This window comes from Microtus oregoni, unplaced genomic scaffold (genome assembly GCF_018167655.1).
Source record: "Microtus oregoni isolate MIOR12 unplaced genomic scaffold, Mior012 000006F_ref0000085, whole genome shotgun sequence".
Lineage (NCBI taxonomy): Eukaryota > Metazoa > Chordata > Mammalia > Rodentia > Cricetidae > Microtus > Microtus oregoni.
In genome coordinates, this window is record NW_024543065.1 from 50,868,632 (window position 1) to 50,887,919 (window position 19,288).

At 43.4% G+C, this 19,288-nt stretch overlaps 1 protein-coding gene across 1 annotated transcript; it reads right to left on the reverse strand.

The window, feature by feature from the left end:
* Window positions 1-9,267: 9,267 nt before the first annotated feature.
* Window positions 9,268-17,375, reverse strand: LOC121449934 (pregnancy-specific glycoprotein 22-like). Its single transcript, XM_041654592.1, has 5 exons — window positions 17,315-17,375; window positions 15,778-16,128; window positions 12,189-12,548; window positions 10,614-10,973; window positions 9,268-9,539 (listed from the first exon to the last, which is right to left on the reverse strand). Exons 1-5 carry the CDS (start codon window positions 17,373-17,375, stop codon window positions 9,268-9,270), a joined length of 1,404 nt encoding a protein of 467 aa, XP_041510526.1.
* Between the last annotated feature and the right edge of the window lie 1,913 nt (window positions 17,376-19,288).

Consider the following 19,288-nt stretch of genomic DNA (forward strand, 5'->3'; position numbering starts at 1 on the left):
TGGGAATCAACCAACCTCAGGATCCAGCAATACAACTCTTGGGAATATACCCAAAAGATTCTAAATCATACTACAAAAACATTTGCTCAACTATGTTCATAGCAGCATTATTTGTAATAGCCAGAACCTGAAAACAATCTAGATGCCCCTCAACCAAAGAATGGATAAAGAAAGTGTGGAACATATACACATTAGAATACTAATTAGCCATAAAAACGGCTTGAATTTTGCATGCAAATCGATGGAATTAGAAAAAACTACCCTGAGTGAGAAAACCCAGACCCAAAAAGATGAATATGGTATGTACTCACTCATGAGTGGATTCTAGCCATAAACAAAGGACATTGAGCCTACAGTTGATAATCCTAGAGAAACTAAGTAATAAGGTGAACCCAAAGAAAAACATATAAACCCACCTGGAAATTGACAACAGTCAAGATCACCTGACAAAATTGGGAGTATGGTGAGTATTCTGTTGATTATGCTTGCATCTGCATTTCCTGTTTATTTACCCAGATTATCCACTTCCAGAAATCTCTCAGTTTGTGATTTCTTATTTTTTTACTTTTTAAAAACAGCTACTAGTTTTATTTTTTTTTTGCTTTATAAATAATACCATTCAAAATTTCCACTTCCTCTCCTCCTCCCATTTCCCTCCCACTCCCCGATTCCCCCTCCCCCCTCACCTTCCAGTCCTAAGAGAGGGCAGGGTACCCTGCCCTGTGGGAAGTCCAAGGCCATCCCCCCTCCATCCAGGCCTAGGAAGGTGTGCATTGAAATGTACTAGGATCCCAAAAGCCAGTGCATGCAGTAGAATCAAATCCCAGTGCCATTATCATTGGCTTCTCAGTCAGCCCCCATTGTCATCCACATTCAGAGAGTCCGGTTTGATCACATGCTCCATCTGTCCCAGTCCAGCTGGCCTTGATGAGCTCAGCTTAGATCAGTCACACTGTCTCAGTGGGTGGATGAACCCCTAATGGTCCTGACTTCCTTGCTCATCTTCTCCCTCTTTCTGATCTTCAACTGGGCCTTGGAAGTTCAGTCCAGTGCTCCAGTGTGGATCTCTGTCTCTATCTCCATCCACCTCTGGATGAAGGTTCTATGGTGATATTCAAGATATTCATCAATGTGGCTATGGGAAAAGCCAGATCAGGTGTTCTCTCCTCTACTGCCCAAGGACCTAACTGGGGACATCCCCTTGGACACCTGGGAACCCCTCTAGAGCCAAGCCTCTTGCCAACCCTAAAATGGCTCCCTTAATTAAGATATCTTCTTCCCTGCTCCCGTACCCGCCCTTCCTCCATCTCAACCACCCCACACCCCCAAGCTCTCCCAAATCATCTTCCACCAATGATGCAGTGGTGTCTGTGTCTCCAGGGTTCACTCTTCCTTCAATCAGTGCAGGTGGATGGAGACTGTCCTCACTTATTTTTATAACATTTCTTTTACTTTTCTGTATGTGTATGCTGCTTATGTACATAGTATTTACAGGAGCTTTGATGTGGAGGGTCTTTCTGTCTATGTGTTGTTTTTATTAGTTAATGAATAAAGAATTACTTTAAGCCTATGGCAGGGAAGAACAGAGATAGGTGGGGAAAACTAAGTAGAATGCTGGGAGAAAGAAGGGTCGAGTCAGAGGGATGCCATGGAGCCACCACCATAGTCAGACATGCCAGAAATTTTCCAGTAAGCCACTGCCACATGGCGATACACGGATTAATAGAAATGGGTTAAATTAATATAAGAGGTAGCCAGTAAGAAGCTAGAACTAGGGGGCCAAGCAGTGATTAATACAGTTTCTGTGTGATTATTTCAGGTCTAAGCTAGCCAGGCAGCCGGAAAGAACAAGTGGCTCTTCCCCCAACAAAGCTCTCTAGGAAACTTCGTGAAATTCCCTAGAGCTGTATTTATAGGAGGTTGGTTGTTTAATAACCAAACTTAGGTGCTGAGAACTATGCTCAGAGCCTCTAGAAGAGCAACAAGTATAGTGACCTATATCCATACTCTTCCTGTCTGATTTTCTTGCTTTGTACATGGAAAAATCTTCTGTACAGATGTAGAGGTTAGAGGATATGAAGAAGTTGGGTCTATTCCCTCCTCCACTATGTAGGACATGGGGATTGACTCAGCATGTCAGCCTTAGCAGTAAGTACTTTAACACACAGAGTGAACTCTGGTTGAATTATCATTTGGAGAATCTCCCTATTATAGTTTGAAATATTAGTCTTCAAAATATAATGGCTAATGGTGATAAATTTTGAGGAAGAAACAATCTGGCATTTTCCCTCCTCTTAACATTTCCTGGTCACCAAGAGCTTTCTTCTGCTCTACTGTTGTCACCCGCTGTCCTCCCTAGGTGCTCTGCAAGCAGAAACTCAGTCACCTCTCAGACCCTCATCTTAGGGAACTACAGCTATTCTCTGAGTTCCCTCCTCTTATCCACTGTCAATGCATGGTCCCCTCACCTTTGTGTTAGGACACAGGTCTCCAGCTTTACCACTGATTTACACAACCTTAATCAGGCCATATCTCCTGAAGCTTATTCTATGACAGAGTATAAGAGCTGTCTGTGCTGTGACCTGACTACTCATAATTTACAATACAAGGGCTCCTCTATGCCTCCCTGAACTACATCACGGGGTGAGAAATGCTCCATCACCACTAAAAGGTTAAAAAAAATAGGAATTTCCTTCAATCTCTGGATCAAGAGAAGATTACTCAATGATGTTGTTCAGAAATAGATGGTGTTCTTAGAAGAGGCTCCGCCAGCCTCCCTCCAGGATCACTGGCATGGTAACTATTTCTCATTCTCTCACTCTCTCTAGCTCTCTCTTATTTTTGCTCTTATTTTTAAATCTTTAAAAGTACATCTTTTAGAATTTTCTACAAGCATTTACATTATATTCTTACTCCCTGCCTTTTCCACTCTACGTCCTCTCAAGGTTGCTATATCTTCTCAGCTTCATGGCTTTTTCTTAATTATTATTATTATTACATCTATTTTCATGTATAAATCAATAAATATATAAATACAATCTGATGGGTCAGTTTTGTGTTGCCCATGTGTTTATGGCTGACCATATGGGATTAGATTACATATTGGATGCTCATACATGAAGAATACTGACTCTCATTCTCTCATAACTCATTAATTACCTGGAGGTCTTTATATAGAAGTGCAGTCTCTTCGAATTACTTCCATATACCCTGCCATGTCTACTGGTGTCATCACATTTCATATATATTTATACAAACATATGGATGAAATTTCTTGGGTGAAGCTCCCTATAATACACAGAAGACAGAATTTTGCTGTAGACATCTGGTTTTCTGCCTTGTACAGTATTTTCAACCCTCTTCTGAGAGGTGCCCTGACCTTTAAACAAGGTGGTTGTATTATAGATAGATCAGGTAGGGCTGGACACTCCTTGGTGTCTCTCTTAGTTAGGGTTTTATTACTATGAAGAGACACTGTGAGCATATCAACTCTTTAAAGGAAAGAATTTAATTGGGAACAGCTCACAGTTTAGCAGGTTTAGTCCATTACTACCATGGCAAAAAGCATGGTGACAAGCAGGCAGTGTTGGTGCTAGTGAAGGAGCTGAGAGCTCCACATCTTGATCTTCAGGCAGTAGAAAGAGACTGTGAGCCACATTGGGGAATATCTAGACCACATGAGACCTCAAATCCTACCTCCACAGTGACAGACTTCCTTCAACAAGGCCACACCTCCCAGTTGTGCAACTCCCTATGGGTTAAGAATTCAAACAAGCGAGTCTATGGGGACATTCCTATACATACACCACAGCATTCATTGTTCGTTTGCTGCATTTGGGTTAGTTTTGGATTTCTTTGGTAGCCTCTGTCTGTGCAAAAAAAAAAAAAAGCATCTTTAATGTGGGGCTAAAGCTACACTTGCCTGTGGGAATAAGGATATGTATTAAAATGAACCTAGAAATTCAACTGGTTTAAGAAAGTGGCTATCATTGGTTGTCCTCTAGGATGCGTAAAATCACTATTCATCTACAGTTGATTACATTCCAGTACCAGACCATGATTTCCCTCCTTTTGAACAGCCTGAATCTAATTGGACAGTTTTTTGGCTACTTTCAAGGTATAACTGCCATTCTTGAACAATTAGAGGTATCTTGTCATACTACTCAATTCTGTGGATTTTAGGAAATACAACTGTGTTGGACAATTGACTGTTTTCCTCTGTTGCCAAGTTGCATAGAATCTTCAAGTATTATCATTTATAGTCCTCAGAGAAGAGGCTTATAAGTTAGATCTAGCAATATTCTGTTGTACTTATATATCATTTCCTTATCCAGTCATCATCCGAGAGGCTTCCTCTAGCAGCAGATGGGAAGAGAACATATGGAGACACCCACAACAGATATCATATGTGTAGGGTTAAAGGACCAATTCAAAAAAACATACCCTGGCCCTGAAACAAGAGTCTAAGAAACATAATCTACTCCTGATCAACTCAAAATGAAAACCAAATAATCCCTGAGCAGGAAAACCAACCAGTCCCTAAGTACAAAAGTTAACCATCTCTGGGCAAAAATTCCAGCCATTTTCTGAGCTTCTCCAAGCTCAGAAGTGGAAATCCAATCAACTCCCACCCTGAAAATCTTCATCCTGGGAAACCTCTGCCACTAGGAAACCTTATAAGACCTGTACTTGTTCAATTTGAGGCTGCCTTTTACCACCCTTCCAAGGCAGTCACTTTTCTGGATCTCTCCTTACCAATAAATCTCTTGAATGAGGTTTGGGTGATGACTTTTCATCCAAGTAGTGAGGAACAGAGAAGTAAAAACTTTTGGTAGGAAGAAACAGAACTGCCACATCTCTGTGGGAAAACTCCCTTAGCAGAGCAGAGTGGGGTTACAAAGGCTCTCCCAGAGAGATTCAGAGATACTACATTCCTGCATGTAAACCATGCCCCACTGGAACAGACGTTTAGGTATCACCTGGATCCCTACCAGGATACCTTTGCCTTCTGAGCTCTATGTATTACTTAGATTCTGATGGCCAAGATACTTTCCCCCTCTGAGTTGTAGGGATCATCTGGCTTCCAAAGGCCAGGATACCTTCCCCTTCAGAGCTGTAACACTTACAGGTATTGCCTGACTTCCAGCAGCCAGGATAACTTGCATTTCATATCTGTAACACCTACAAGTATTGTTTGTCTTCAGATGGATAAGCTACCTTTCCTTCCAGAGCTGTAACACTTACAATATGGACAGTCTAAATGGGATGTCTCCATCAAATCTATCCCCTCAAAGCTCCAGATATTTCTCAGAAGAGAGAGCAGAAAGAGTATAAGAGTCAGAGGGAATGGAGGAGTACAGGGATTCAACTAAGCAAGGCACATTTGAACTCACAGAGATTGCATCAGCATGCAGAGGGATTACATGAGTGGGAACCAGGTCCTCTGCATGTATATTATAAGTATTACCGATATTAGTATTTTTATGAGACTCCTGACGCTGAGAACAAGTGGGTCTCTGACTCTTGTGACTGCTCTTAGGACTCTTTTGCTCCTGTGTGGTTGTAATGTACAAAACCAATATAATAGTTTTGCTTCATCTTCTTATATTTTATTTTATCATGTTTTGTTGTTGTTTCTTACAGGATTATTCTTCTCTAATGGGAGAAAGAAAGGGAGTGGCTCTTTATGGAAAGGGATGTGGGAAGGAAGTGGGACGAGTTGAGAGAGGGCAAACTGTAAACAGTATATGTTGTATGAAAAAGAATCTATTTTCAATAAAAGGAAAGAAGTTTATTCTTCAAAGTGATTACTGGCATTGACAACATTTAGTTAGATTGACTTGGTTTTGAAAGAGCAACATTATTAACATTAGAAGTGAAATTTGAGACCTTGCTGTACATTTTTCAGATTACTAAAGTTTCCATGAAAACTCAATAGTGATAGGGAACTGTACAATGATTTGCATGAAACAGACAAATTCCTAGAGAAACAGAACCTACAGCGTTGGGAGCATGAAAAAAGACAAAAGTGATTTCACTTATAACTCATAGGAGTGAATCAATGAAGAAGATTGACAAAAGCTAACAATTTTTAATGATGAAAACAGACTAACTAGGATAAGAGAGGCCATTGCTGTAGGGGCACTTGTGAAAAACCACTGCCATCTCAGTACTCAGTGCAGACACTGACAGCTTTCCCTGTAAGACCAGGACTGACACAAGGACGCTGCAGTGACAACTTTTCTTCAGTATTCTCTTAGATGTCCTAGACAGGGCGATTAGGCCACACAGATAAATAAAATGTAGCCAGTTAATTGGTTGTAAAATAAATCTGCAGATGACATGAACTTTTTTGGAAAATCCTAAAGATTCTACAGAAGTTTCTGGAACCTGTAACAGGCACACCCATCTGGGCTCTACTTCTATAGACTAATATTGTGCACAATTAGATGCAGTTTTGTTGCATGCATAGAGAAGATAGCTAACAAGGAAAACTCCACTGGGACCCATGTAGCTCCCTGGAAAGAAGAAACAGAATATATTTTGTGGAAGGACTAGAAGCCTTCAGGGATGGAAACAGGAGGAAACAGGTAGCAGGAGGTGGGATGGGATGAGAGAGTTCTTGGGGAAATGACAGGAATGGTGGGGGACTTATGGGAGCAATGTGGTGTTTTCACTGTTGTAGTGAAACCTGGAATGTACAAGAGTGATCCTACTAGAGACCCCTAGTAGTGAGGAATAATGTGAACCAGTCATCTTCTGTAACCACAACAGATTGTTGTAACTGGGACACCAATCAAACCACAAAACCTTTGAACTACAATCTCTCCTTCCTGAAAGATGTACTAGGGTAATGATGGAACAGAACTTGTGGGAGTGACCAACCAATGGCTGGTCCAAATAAACAACCATACAATAAGAGGGACCCCAAACTTGACACTGCCTGGAAAGCCACGAAGCAGAGGATGGATAGCCCAGAAATTCAAGATAGAACCACACAAGAGTGAAAAAACATTTCAATGAAATTATTACTAATGATATTCTGATATCTCATAAATAAGTGTCTGACCTAATCAGAGAGGCATCAGCTCACAATTATGGGAACAGGTGAAAACACACACAGCTAAATATTTGACAGCAGCAGAAGTATCCCACAGAATAGGGGGAGGATGGATGATAGGAACCAGAGGGGCCAAGGACACCAGAAAAACATAGAACACAGAATCAATAAATCAGAGCTTACAGAGGACCATAGAGACTGAAGTGATAATCATGGAACCCATATGAGTTTGAGCTAGAGCCTCTGCATACAAGTTATGGTGGTGTGGGTATGTACTGTTGTAGAACTTCTAGCAGTGGAAGCGGGGCACATTTCTGACTGTTTTGCCTGCCCTTTGAATGATTTTCTTCCTACTGGGCTCCCTCTCCCAGCTCTGAAATGAAGGATTGTGGCAAGTCTAATAGAACTTGACATGCCATGTTCTGTAGATAACCCTGGGAGAACTGTTCATCTTTTAAGGGGAAAAAAAAGAGTGTGTCTGGGACACGGGGGAAGTGGGGGTTTAAGAAGGACTGGAGGAAGAAGAAACACTGGTCAGGATGTAATATACGAGAGGAAAATTTTAAAAAAAAGAAATAAATACATATTAATAGAAAAAACTGAATAAGAAATGTCCCAGCCAGGCGTTTGTGGCACATGCCTTTGATCCCAGCACTCAGGAGGCAGAGGCAGGCGGATCTCTATGAGTTCGAGGCCAGCCTGGTCTACAAGAGCGAGTTCCAGGACAGGCACCAAAGCTACAGAGAAACCCTGTCTCGAAAAACAAAAAAAAAAGAATGAAAACACACAAAATAATGTTTAAAAATCAAAAATGGAATATATACATATTAGAGTATTACTCAGCAGTAAAAAACAAGGACTTCTTGAATTTTGCATACAAATGGATGGAAATAGAAAACACTATCCTGAGTGAGGTAAGCCAGACTCAAAAAGAGGAACATGGGATGTACTCACTCATATTTGGTTTCTAGCCATAAATAAAGGACATTTAGCTTATAATTCGCGATCCTAGAGTAGCGAAATAAGAAGGTAAATCCAAAGACAAACATATAGGCATCCTTCTGAATATTAACCTTCATCAGGCGATGAAAGGAGACAGACAGAGACCCACATTGGAGCACCGGACAGAAATTTCAAGGTCCAAATCAGGAGCAGAAGGAGACGGAGCACGAGCAAGGAACTCAGGACCGCGAGGGGTGCACCCACACACTGAGACAATGGGGATGTTCTATCTGGAACTCACCAAGGCCAGCTGGCCTGGGCCTGAAAAACCTTGGGATAAAACCGGACTTGCTGAACATAGCGGACAATGAGGACTACTGAGAACTCAAGAACAATGGCAATGGGTTTTTGATCCTACTGCACGTACAGGCTTTGGGGGAGCCTAGGCAGTTTGGATGCTTACCTTATTAGACCTGGGTGGAGGTGGGTGGTCCTTGGACTTCCCACAGGTCAGAGAACCCTGATTGCTCTTTGAGCTGATGAGGGAGGGGGACTTGATCGAGGGGGAGGGGGAGGGAAATGGGAGGCGGTGGCAGGGAGAAGGCAGAAATCCTTAATAAATAAATAAATTAAAAAAAAGAAATGTCCCACTGTGAATGATACTCTCAAGGTGAAAACAGCATGATCTGCCCTTATGTGAAAGATGTTACATCCGTGTATGAAATAAACTGTAGATCAAATCTATTTAGAAACTAGTTATGTCGACAGTGAAAATGGGCAGACCTTTTTCCTGTCACTCTCCCTCACTTCACATGGATAACTGATATGCAGGCAGTATTTGGCGTAGGTGAATTAGTTGAACAGGGAATGTATTTGAGTGTATGAGAGGATGGTTTTTCTCTATGCAAACCAGGCACCATTTTCACAGCAGACTCGGAGCATCCATAAATTTGAGGACTCCTGTAACTAGTATCCAAGAATTCTAAGGTATTGCTATATAATTGAACCACAACCTATGCTCTTAATGTCTTTGAAATTTTGTTTACTGTATTGATATCGTTATTTTTGTTTTAAGAAAACGTCACTTCAAATTTTGGCTCCTTTTCGTACACACATGTATCCCAAGATTATAGGCATGAATAAATATGCTGGCAGTATCTGAGTAATAACTAATCATTTTCACCACATAACTTTTCACCATTTTATACTCCACTAATAAAGAAATGCCAGCATTCTATTGTGGGATGAGAGGAGAGGTTGCTCACTCATCTTAGCCTAACTGGGGGACTGGTCTGCAAACTGAAGAAATTGGAGACCTCACACTGGTATAGTCCAAAATCCTCTCTCCCTACAGGATCTATTCTGAGTCCACACTTTGTTGGGGACAGAGTCATCTTCTCTGTGAGCTGTAGATTCTCATTATTGAAGATCCAACGGATAGAGACATCAGTATCAGGTGAAATGCAGGTCAAGATCACAGATGTACCTCCTGTGACAGTGGTGTCAGTGATTTGCACGAAGGGCTGTGTCACAGACTCTGTGAAGAAACAGAGGAGAATACCAAATGACAGTCATCCAGAGAGTAAAACAAGCCCTCTTAAGTTTATACTTTATAAAGTTTCCGGGGGGGGACAGTTTTCAGGGGGAGAATTTGGAGCTGTGACTAAAGACATAGATTGAGTTTGGATCTGCCACCCAGAGACTGGATTACTCCGGTTTAGACACTGTTTCCTGTCTCAGTTTCTACACAATAGGACACACCGTGAATGATCATTGTCATGCCCATGAGTTAAACTTAGTCATGAACAATGGTCTGAGTTTGGGATCAGGAAGCTGATGAGACCAGCAGCATCTGCTACTATTTAGCTGCAGAAGAGAATTTCCTAGACTGGAATCCTGTGGTGCTAGAGGGATCTGGACAATTTCCTAGACTGGAATCCTGTGGTGCTAGAGGGATCTGGAGTAGCTGCCTCCTCTGTTTCTTCCCTTGGAGCTTTGACCTCCCTGTGAAGTCTCATAAGCCCATCAGAGCAATAGGCTAATGGCCTGGACACCTGTCCACTGAGCCTCAGGAGAAGGAGATGCACAGGTGACCTTCCTAACTGCAGCTGCCATGGCTTCACACAGCTGATTCTATACTCTAGGAGACAGTCAGTCCCATGACTTGGACAGACAATAAAGCTTTGTTTCTGTCAGCTCTGATGGGAAATCTAAACAAAGAGTTACAAAAAGCTCCCCAATGTCATCTTGAGTTCAGACGGGCAAAGTTCTGGAGTTAGGACTTCCTCACAGGCTCTGTGAAGACCCCATGCCTTAATCAACCAGGTACTGCCGGATTCCCACAGAGTCTTTCTGGGGAGAGCTCCAAGTGACACTGACATCGTGGGCTTGAGTTTACCCAGCACAGGTCCTCCTCTCTGCAAGTGAATCCAGGTTAGGAGTTCTGATCTATTACAGTTTGTTTACCCAGTGAGTGTCCTGCAGTGATGGCCTAAATCCCGGAGGGTGTGGGGGTAAACAATGCAATGGGGCACAGTCCAATCCTAACACGATAGTGTATGAAATAGGATGAGCCACACCCAGCAGTTGGAGGCCATAGAGAGTCACTTACTCTTTACATACAACTGCACATTTGCTCGTTCAATTTTGGAATCTTTGTTTAAAACTTCCAGTGTGTACATCCCTGCATCACTCTCAATGACATCCAGAAGCTGTAGGGATCCAGTTTTGTACACCGTCCCTTTTATTCTCTGTGCAGGCTCCCAGGAGATAGAATACTTGACTCTGTTGTATTCTACAAGTTTACGGGCTGAGCCCCCATTGTTTGATTTGTGCCAGGAAAACACTCTTGCTTCTTCTGGAAGATTATGAACTTGGAGAAGTACGTCTTCACCTTCTGCAATATAGCGAAGCACCGGTTGGATCATGAGTCGGGAAGAAGTGAGAGCATTACAGAACACAGAAAGGGAACCTGGGAGGGAAGAGAGAAAAAGACATCACATGAAAATCACTGTGTTTGGTAAAAATATGGTGACCTCCAGACTGAGGAGATGGAGTCATCACTCATCCTAGAGTTGCTTGTGTGTGAGTGTGTGTGTGTGTGTGTGTGTGTGTGTGTGTGTGTGTGTATGCCACATAATGAAGGGCAGAAACATTATCTTTCTTGACCTTTCAAAACTCCTCTTTACAAACAATGCCCTGAAAGTGTCATTTCTTCTATATGGCTGCTTCCTCACTACACTCAGGCAAACACCACACACACTCTTGTACACTGAGGTTTGAGGTGATGCCTCCCCTGCACTCAACAGGTCTGGAAGAAACGATCATTTTCTGGCTTTTTTTCTTCAGTTTCCTTTGAGGCAATACTCACCCTTTGACTTCACCTAATAGATGCACTTGTAGTATTGTCAAGTGCCCCTTAGCTCTGGGGTTGTGTGGGGGTTGGGAGTAGTCTGGTCTTCAAGGCAGACTCAGCTCTTTAAAATATTTCGGTACTAGGCTGCATGGTTTTGTGTCAATTTGACACAAATTACAGTCATTTTGCAAGAAACGGCCTCAGTTAAAAATGCAACCACCAGATGTGCCTGTGGGCAAAACTGTAGTACATTTTTTAAATTGGGGATTGGTGCAAAAGGATTCAGACCATTGTGGACAGTTCAAGCCCTGGGCCAGGAGTCTTGGGTGATATAAGAGAGCGGTTGAGCAAGCATGAAGAGCAAACCAATAGGAAACACCCATCTGTGATCTCTGCACCAACTCCTGGATTTTGTTAATGACACTCTCAATTTGAAGGTAATAAATACTCCAGTTTGACCTGGATGTTCTAAAACCATTGTTTCTTAAGATCTTTGAGAGAATATAAGTGCATTACAATAGCCTGGGTCACTTTAGTCCAGCCATGGAAAGATAACAGGATTCAGTTCTCCCAGGTCTAGAGCCCCAATAGAATAGGTTGACTCTGACATGTTAGCTGAGTTACATTCCATCAAGGTCTTCCTTGATGCACATGGAGACATAAGATGGAAGCTGATCTATGGCCATTTGTCTCTATTAGTGAGTCCTACACTAAGTGCTCAAACCTCCACCCGAGGACACCGTGTAAGAGGGAAGGGAAGCTAGGCCAGCCATGGCAGTCCTCTGTGTCTAAGCCCCACCCAAAACTGAACAATCACAGAGAATCACTTACTGTCCACCTGGAGTTGCACTTGTACATCCTCACGTGTACCGAATGATTTCAGAATTCGCAGTTTGTACAATCCACGGTCTTTGTGACTGACACTGTGAAGCAGCAGGGACCCATCACTGTTTAGTGTCTCCCTGCCACTGTATGCAGGTCCAAACACAATTGGTTTCCTGTATTGTGGACGTCGGATACCCAAAAGGTTCTTGAAGGCAGCCATTCCTTTGAACCAGGCAAAGCCTACAGAATTCTCTGGAATATTGTGAACAAGTAAAAGAACACTTCCCCCTTCAGCAACGCTGGGTGGCACGAATTCAATGGTGGGCTGTGAAGGGGTATCAAGGAGCCCACACTTCCAAAGGTAAGCTATAAGGGAAGACAAAAATACATCTAAGTTGGATCTTTTATATTTGGCTAAGAAGAGGCTCTGTGTCCTGAGAAGCTGTGTCCATAGTTCAGCCTAGGGTGGCGGGTCAGTGTCTCCCTGTCCTACTTGGTGGTGGTTTGCACATGACCTTCATACTCTCATTATCACCACACTTGTCATTTCCACTATATGGATCTTGCTCCTCAGTTGTCAGTTTGCCTGGGATCTTACTGGAGCAGATCCCTGCTCATGTTTACAGTGGATGATGGTGGGGTGATGCCTGCCCCCCTCTGCCCCTACCAACACTGTTTTCACTCTCGAGATCTGCTGTTGTTGTGTTCCTGTTGGAATGGCAGTTAACAACTGAATTCTCCTAGCTTTCTTTACTTCAAGTTCTCTCGAACTGGGACATTGTAAAAACCATAAGTTGTCCTGTATTTTTTGTTATTTTTCAGGACAGAGTTTCTCTGTGTTACAGCCCTAGATGTCCTGGAACTAGCTCTTGTAGACCAGACTGGCCTCAAACTCACAGAGATCTACCTGCCTCTGTCTCCCAAGTGCTGGGATTAAAAGCCTGTGCCATCAACACACGGTAATCTTGTATTATTTTAAAAATGAAGCCATGAGTGAACTTGAAGCATTCAAGGAGTGAATTCAAATTCTGAGCCTCTCTCCCACTCTGTATTCTTCTCCTCTACACTGACTCCTCTCATGACACCAGAGAGTATGTCGGTCCTCTCCTCTCACACACTGTCACTCCTGGTCTCCTCACTTATGAGCAGAACGCCCTGAGATGTGGTGCACACTTTACAGAGGAGCGCAGAGGGGAACTGCATTGTCTGAGTGAGCTGATCTGTCCTGCCTCCGAAGTGTCTGCTCCAGCACAGCTCACAAACTCTGCTGTCCTCATCTGAGCTGAGCCTCCTCCCAGGAAGGAGCACCTCCCATAGTACAATGGGCTGATGGTGGGTCTGTGTTCAAACCACTTCTCTGCCCCTCCAATGTCAGTGTTGCCCCATGTTCTTTTCCGATTCTCTCCTTGTGTTTCTCTCCTCTAGAACACAGAGTAAGAGTCAAGGGTGACGACCATCATTGTGACATGAGATAATAGCAGCTCAGCCTGGAACTGCACTCTGCTGTGTGCTGGTTTAGGTTTCTCAGCACTAAAAGGGGGAAATCTGCACAACTGTGCGACAAAGAACCCCAGCTGGGCACCCAGTCTGCCCTGTTTTCAATGCTCTCAAAATATGGACTTTGCTCCCAGCAGGAAGGTGACAAAACCGAGTTTGAGACTCCAGTGGGACCAGGTGGGTTATGTTGTGGAAAAGAACAAAACTGTTCTCTCTGGAATCACCATCAGACTGGGTTCTGGGCCCAGGATGTGTAGGAGTCTCAGATCTTGAGTGTGTGGGAGGAGGTGACCTGATCCCTGGAAAACGGCTGTGAGACCCTTCATTCTGCAAGATTTTCAAGACCGTGCTCCCACGTCCTCTGCTTTCCTGTGCTCCGTGGCCTTTCTGAGAGGCCTTGGACATCTATCTAATTGATTCGCCATGGATAACATGCATTTACCAAAGGAAACACATGAAGTGGGAGAGAGAACATGGTCTCCTGGCAGTGTGACAGACACATTAAGCAGTCAGTAGGTCTGAGAACACTGTGACCATGATTTCCACATCTGTAAAAACACAGTTGGAACCAGGTTCCTAGGTAAGTTCCTAGTTCAGGCAAAATGCTTTTCTACAAGTTCATTATGTATCCAAATGACATCCCTGGAGATCATTTGGGGAACTACAGCGCTTATCTGGGAAGGCCCAATCTATCCTGTAACCATTTGCCTACAGGAGAGAATTCCAGGAGCTGCACCCAGCCGACAAGCACTTGTCAAAAAACCTGTTTCCTCCGTCCCTCTCCTTGGGGACCACACCTTCATGTGAAATCTCATATGCCCAACAGGACTGTTAGTTAATGGCCTAGACACCTGCCGATCTATGCTTCCCTGCTGCCTCTCTGAAGAAGATGGCCAAGGGATGTAGCTCAACCAAGGTTCTCATCTGATTCCACATATCACATGACTTTGACTTCAGGGAGCACTCTTCCTTGGCATCAAGACATCCAAATCCAAAGCTTAGAAAATGCTTCTCATGGATGTAGGGGTAGTTCAAATACGAAAATCTATCAATGTAATTTTAGAGAATCTAAATAGGAAGGTGAACCCAAAGGAAAACATATAGTCATCCTCCTGGATATTAACCGTCATCAGGCAATGAAAGGAGACAGAGACACAGTCCTCCACTGGAGCACAGGACTTAAATCCCAAGGTCCAAATCAGGAGCAGAAGGAGAGAGAGCACAAGAAAGGAACTCAGGAACCACGAGGGGTACACCCACACACTGAGACAATGGGGATGTTCTATCGGGAACTCACCAAGGCCAGCTGGCCTGGGTCTGAAAAAACATGGGATAAAACTGACTCGCTGAACATAGCAGACAATGAGGACTACTGAGAATTGAAGAACAATGGCACTGGGTTTTGAACCTACTTCACATACTGGCTTTGTGGGAGCATAGGTTTTTCGGATGCTCACCTTACTAGACCTGGAAGGAGGTGGGAGTCCTTGGACTTCCCACAGGGCAGGGAACCCTGACTGCTCTTTGGGCTGATGAGGGAGAGGGAGTTGATTGGGGGAGGGGGATGGAAATGGAAGGCGGTGGCAGGGAGGAGGCAGAAATCTTTAATAAATAAATAAATAAAATAAAGGAAGGTCCTCCCCATTCTCCTCCAAAAAAGAAAAAAAGAAAAAAAAGAAAAAAGAAAGTGCTTCTCATGGACACCTGAAGTTGAGTCTGGGAAAAAAAAAAGTCTTGAGGCAGGGTGTCCCAGTGCTCATATCTTTGGGGATTCCATGTTTTCCCTAACCAGGCTCAATGTTGATTCCCTCTGAGTCTTTCTCAAGGAAACATTCATGATAAGAACCTTTAGAGTCTAGACAGGAGCTGATATCCTTGGATGAACTACCCATCACACATCTACCTGTGTGCAAGGTGAAGTCAAACGAAGGATTCTGTTCTATTGCCTTTATTCTACACCTTGTGAGTCCCAAACTTAATGCTCAAACCCCAACATGAGAACACAATGCATAGGGAAGGTAAGCACAGACCCCTCTCCTGTATGTGTTCTGTGGAATGAACCTCACCCAGTGCACAGAGTTCACAACGAATAACTTACCATACACGTTGAGGTATGTGTATGTTGTTGATATGACATTTCCATGTATATTATAGGTTCGTACGGTATAGAAGCCTGTGTCCTTCAGGTTGACCTTTTCAAGGAGCATGGATCCATTGTGAAATATTGTCTCTCTGCCACTGTGTGCAAGACCAGGCCTATTTAAATTGTCAGGCAGTTCATATTTTGCAATCGTATTTGAGGACCCTCTGAACCAGGCAACGGTTTTAAATTTCTCTGGCAGATTGTGGACAAGGAATAGGACGTCATCTCCTTCGCCCACTCGGGATGGCACTGATACAGTGGTCACAAAGGCAGTGGTAGACAGGTGCCGGAAGGTTAAAAGGAAGGCTAGAAAGGAGTTGAGAAAAAAAACCTCCAGTGTTAAACAGTTGTAATCAACACTAAGCTTTGGTGTTTAAATAGGGGTGTGCCCACCCTCGTTTGCAGACTTGAGTAACATGAGATCCATTGACTCAGAATGTATGAGTGTGTCATTAACTCTCTGAGGAATTCTCTGCTCACGTGTCTTTTTGGTTCCCCCACTAAGTGTCCCTTATCCCTCCTCACATAGAGTATATCTGTGACAATCACTGCCTCTCTGAACTCCTTCTCTGGAAAGGCCTCACTTTCTGACTCTTTTCTCTGGTTTTGTTTTTTTTAAGACAAGGTTTCTCTGTGTATTCTTGGCTGTCCTGGAAGTTACTCTGTAGACCAGGCTAGCCTTGATCTCATAGAGATCGCCTGCCTCTCTGTCCCAAGTGCTAGGATTAAAGACCTGAGTTTACATTGCCTGGCATAACCAGGAATTTGTAGAGACAGGAGCAGTCAGATCTTTTTGAAGGGTCATTTCCTGGAGAAGATTCAGACACTAGTGGATAAAGGGAAAAAGAAAGGAAGGAAAGTGGAATGTGTCTCCATGGATTTCTCTTCATAGTTCTTAGGTTTGGAATTTATGACAGTAATTATCTTCAAGCGTTAAATAAATTATTTTAGATTTACTTATGTATGTGTGTATTTGTGAAGACTGGTGTCTCCTTGTGCACATATGAAGATGTATGCCACAAATTTTTGTGGGGCACATGTGCTAGGGTGTGCATGTGTGTGTGCATGTCACAGCACCTATGTGGAGGGCAGAGTAGAGCCTGCAGGAGTCTGTTCTCTCCATCTACTGTGTGGGAGCTGAGGATTGGTTTCATGTTGTCATATCTTCCCACACTGAAACATCTCACTAGCTGTCCCATTTGATCACTATTTGGAGGATCATGCTGTCATGATGGGGAACAGCTGTCTTCAGAACATTGCAGCCAATGAAATTCACTGTAAATACGGAGTTCTTAAGGCTTTTCTCTTAACATCACCACTTGCTCTCCTCTGAGAGCTTCTGGATGCTGAGCCTCTGTCCCTTACTGTACGTTATGTACCATAACTACAAATAGAAACCTTATGTCTCCTCTCAAGATCCTTCCCTCTTTAGGAAACTCCAGCCTGCCTCTGAGTCCCCCTCCCCACACAGTCAGGGAGTGGGTACCCTTACCTGTGAGCAGAAGCCTCTGCCAGGGGGTACACCACTTGCAGAGAAGCACAGAGGACTCCATCAATCTTCTCACTTGCTGTCCTCCGTCTGAGAAGAAGAGCCTCAGCTCCAACACAGAACTCAGGCTCTGCTGTTCTTCCTCCTTCTGGGCTGAGATTCTTCTCAGAAAGAAGCTCTTCTCATAATCCAATGGGCTGTGAGTGGTGGGGTTGGGGTCCAAGGCACTGCTCAATCCCTTCCACTGTCAGTGATGCCTCTCAACTTCCCTTTATGTTCCTTCACCAAGAAACAAATTGTGCAACAAGGCTGATAAGCATCCCCATGGCCTCAGGAACAATGGCTCATCCTGAGGCTGACATCTGCCCTCTTCTTGCCTTGGGTCTGTCAACACAAAGAAGGGAGCATCTATCATGCCTATGTGTCATTGTGACACAGAGACCGAGCTGAGTACCCAGTCTATCCTGTATTTACTTAGAACCTGCTGGAAAGTGACAGAAATGTCTCTGAAGACTGGAAAGAGAGCAGCTGAATGATGACTAGAAAGGAAGATCAATCCTTTATCACTGATGTCACCAGTCAAATTAATGATTAGGAGAGAGGCCCAGGAGCAGTTGTGTGAGGAGTTTCATGTCTCAGTGTTGGAGAAGAGGTGGCCTGTATGTCCTTGAAATGACTGTGGGCCCCATCTTTCTATGTAGGGTTTCAAGGCAACATTCTAGCATTATGTGTTGGGTGTACACATATCCTCCTCTCCGATCTCTCTTGGTCACCTTTACCCTTCCTAGGTGATTCCCCGGTAGTAATCTTGTCTTGTCCTAAGAGAGATGACAGAAGAGAGGGACCTTCACAGTCCCCGTGCAGAAAGGTGCTCTCAGACAATGGAAGGAACCCATAGGTCAATGTGTGATCTAGGAAGGGAGTTAAAGTTTAGTAGGGTCAGAGATGGAAAGCAGTCTGCTTAGGAAAACAATTTTCAGATCATTGACCAAATGTCCTGCTATCGCCAACTGGAGATCACTGGGAGAACTGTAATATCATGTCTAGGGCTACAGCAGGCATGATGAAGAAGCCAAATGAGGCCTTCCCTGATACTTTCAGCACAGGTGGGATGCGGGGCCTGTCATCCTCATCACAGTGCCCTTCAGGTCTCCTAATTCTTTTCACTGTAGGATGGGTCTAGACAAGGTTCCAGATTTGTCATGAGAAGCTCTGGACTAAATTTGAAAGTAGTGTGAATCCAGAGGATGGGCACTCTCAGGAGAAGCATTGTGCTCAGGAAATTGCAGAGGAAAAGTCCTAGGACATTTCTCTGGAAATAAAGTACAATACATAGCTGAGCAAGGTGGTGAATGCCTTTAATTCCAGCATTCAGGAGGCAGAGGCCGGTGGATCTCTTAGATCTAGGCCAGCCTGGTCTATGAAGCAGTGTTGGATTTTTTCAAAGGCTTTTTTGGCATCGAATGAGATGGTCATGTGAGTGTTTGCCTTTCATGTTGTTTATATGATGGGTTACACTCAAAGATTTTCATATGTTGAACCATCCCAACTTCTCTGGGAAGAAGCCCACTTATCATGGTGGATGATCTCTTTGATGTTTCCTTGGATCTAAATTTTTTGTGAGTTTTATTGAAAATTTTTACATTTATATTCCTGAAGGAAATTTGTGTGTAATTCTCTTCCTTTGTTGAGGCTCTGTGTGGTTTGGATATCAGGGTGACTGTGACCTCATAAAAAGAATTTGGAAATGTTCTTTTGTTTCTATTGTGTGAAATAATTTGATGAGTATTGATTAAGTCTTCTCTGAAATCCTGATAGAATTTTGTGCTGAAATCATCTGGTCCTGGTCTTCTTTGGTTGGGAGACTTTTAATCACTGCTTTGGGGGTAATAGGTCTATTTAAATTTTCCATATGATCTTGATTTACCTTTGATAAGTGGTATGTATTGTCCATTTTTTAAATATTTTCTAAATTCA

What these genes read in the sequence shown, in the direction of transcription:
- LOC121449934 (XM_041654592.1), bottom strand. Translation starts at nt 17,375, where the DNA reads ATGGAGTCCTCTGTGCTTCTCTGCAAGTGGTGTACCCCCTGGCAGAGG. An exon ending in CACATACCTCAACGTGTATG is followed by an intron (nt 12,549 to 15,777) that starts GTAAGTTATTCG and finishes CTTCCCTTATAG; the next exon opens with CTTACCTTTGGAAGTGTGGG. An exon ending in TGTGCAGTTGTATGTAAAGA is followed by an intron (nt 9,540 to 10,613) that starts GTAAGTGACTCT and finishes GTTTCTTCACAG; the next exon opens with AGTCTGTGACACAGCCCTTC.